Genomic DNA, 1,290 nt, shown 5'->3' on the forward strand with positions numbered 1-1,290 from the left:
TAATACATCTTCAGTGAGATTATTTCACCCGATGATGAACATTTCTGCTCTTTGTTTAATGTTAAATTCTAGATATTCTATATTATTGTTCTGGTTATCAATGTTTTGAAATTGAGGCTCATTCATAGTTTTTTCAACATTATCGTTTTAAAATTGAGATTTACCATTTAAATTGCATATTTCGATTTAAGTAGTGTTCCAAACTGACGAACTTTCGCCTCGTTTAAAACAATTATCTAATGATCCAGCGAGGCTATTTAATTCCGCTACTTTCCGGACCTGTTTTGCTCTTCTTTGTGTGCCGCTATCATAACATCTTTTCGACATTTGAGGTAATTAAATGTTGGATGTAAACTTAAACTAAACGACAAGTGAGTTTAAAAATGTTAACAAAACTGTTTAAAAAATAAATAAAAGTAACAATTTGGAACAATAAATGAATGAAAAATATTACTTTTTATGTTTATTATTATTATTATTATTATTATTATTATTATTGTTATTACTATTATTATTATTATTATTATTATTATTATTATTATTATTATTATTATTATTATTATTATTATTATTATTTATGTTTCCATTTGATTGACTTTTAGATTAAAACTTTTCCAAAGGGAAATTTTGAGCGGAATTCCATTTTCATTTGAATGTTTCATTCGAATTTTGAGAGTTTCATTCGATTGCGCGCGCAAAATTAGGAAATATTCCTTGAACTTAATAAAATAGCATAATAAAATAAGTTTCTGATCGAAAACTAAATTATTACTAAAGGTTCTTAAGATTTTGGCTTCTAGTGCCAGTTTTTTATAAATAAGTTTCATATAAGAAAAACATGTTTTTTATATTTGAGGCTCTTTAAATATCGGGGGCCTAGTGCGGTTGCTCTTGTTGCACATGCGAAAGTACGGCTCAGGATACATCAACTGAGGGTTGTGGTTTGATCAAAATTTAATGTGGTTTGATCAAATTTTAATTTTAAAAAAGTCTTCTCTAGATATAAGACCTAAAAACGAAAAAAAATATCCCGTTAATCATTTGGAGACCCTACCACTTCCTCTCGTAACAAATAGTCACAAAATTGCCTACTCCTGCCCCCTCCCTCCCCGCCTAAAATCGTGACTAAATTTATGGACGACCGTTTACTCAGTATTAGTTTCTAAAATGTCGGGAGAAAATGGCGCTAATTTTGATTTATCACAGCTAAAAAATCTTGTTCGACAATATATAGATCAACATATGTACAAAACAGCATTATTTTGGGCTGATAAAGTGTATACATTATCG

The 1,290-nt window shown here is 28.8% G+C and overlaps 1 protein-coding gene across 2 annotated transcripts in view; it reads left to right on the forward strand.

The window, feature by feature from the left end:
- The first annotated feature begins 1,118 nt into the window (after positions 1–1,118).
- Positions 1,119–1,290, forward strand: part of LOC124815417 (cell division cycle protein 16 homolog) — a 21,053-nt gene continuing 20,881 nt past the window's right edge. Inside the window, exon 1 of one of the 2 annotated variants that reach the window (XM_065816940.1) lies at positions 1,119–1,290. This exon is cut by the window's right edge and continues 1,683 nt beyond it. In XM_065816940.1, the coding sequence (XP_065673012.1) occupies positions 1,168–1,290 (123 nt within the window). In that variant the 5' untranslated portion in view covers positions 1,119–1,167. The other variant, XM_065816941.1, reaches the window with a different exon arrangement.

This window comes from Hydra vulgaris, chromosome 13 (assembly GCF_038396675.1).
Source record: "Hydra vulgaris chromosome 13, alternate assembly HydraT2T_AEP".
NCBI lineage: Eukaryota > Metazoa > Cnidaria > Hydrozoa > Anthoathecata > Hydridae > Hydra > Hydra vulgaris.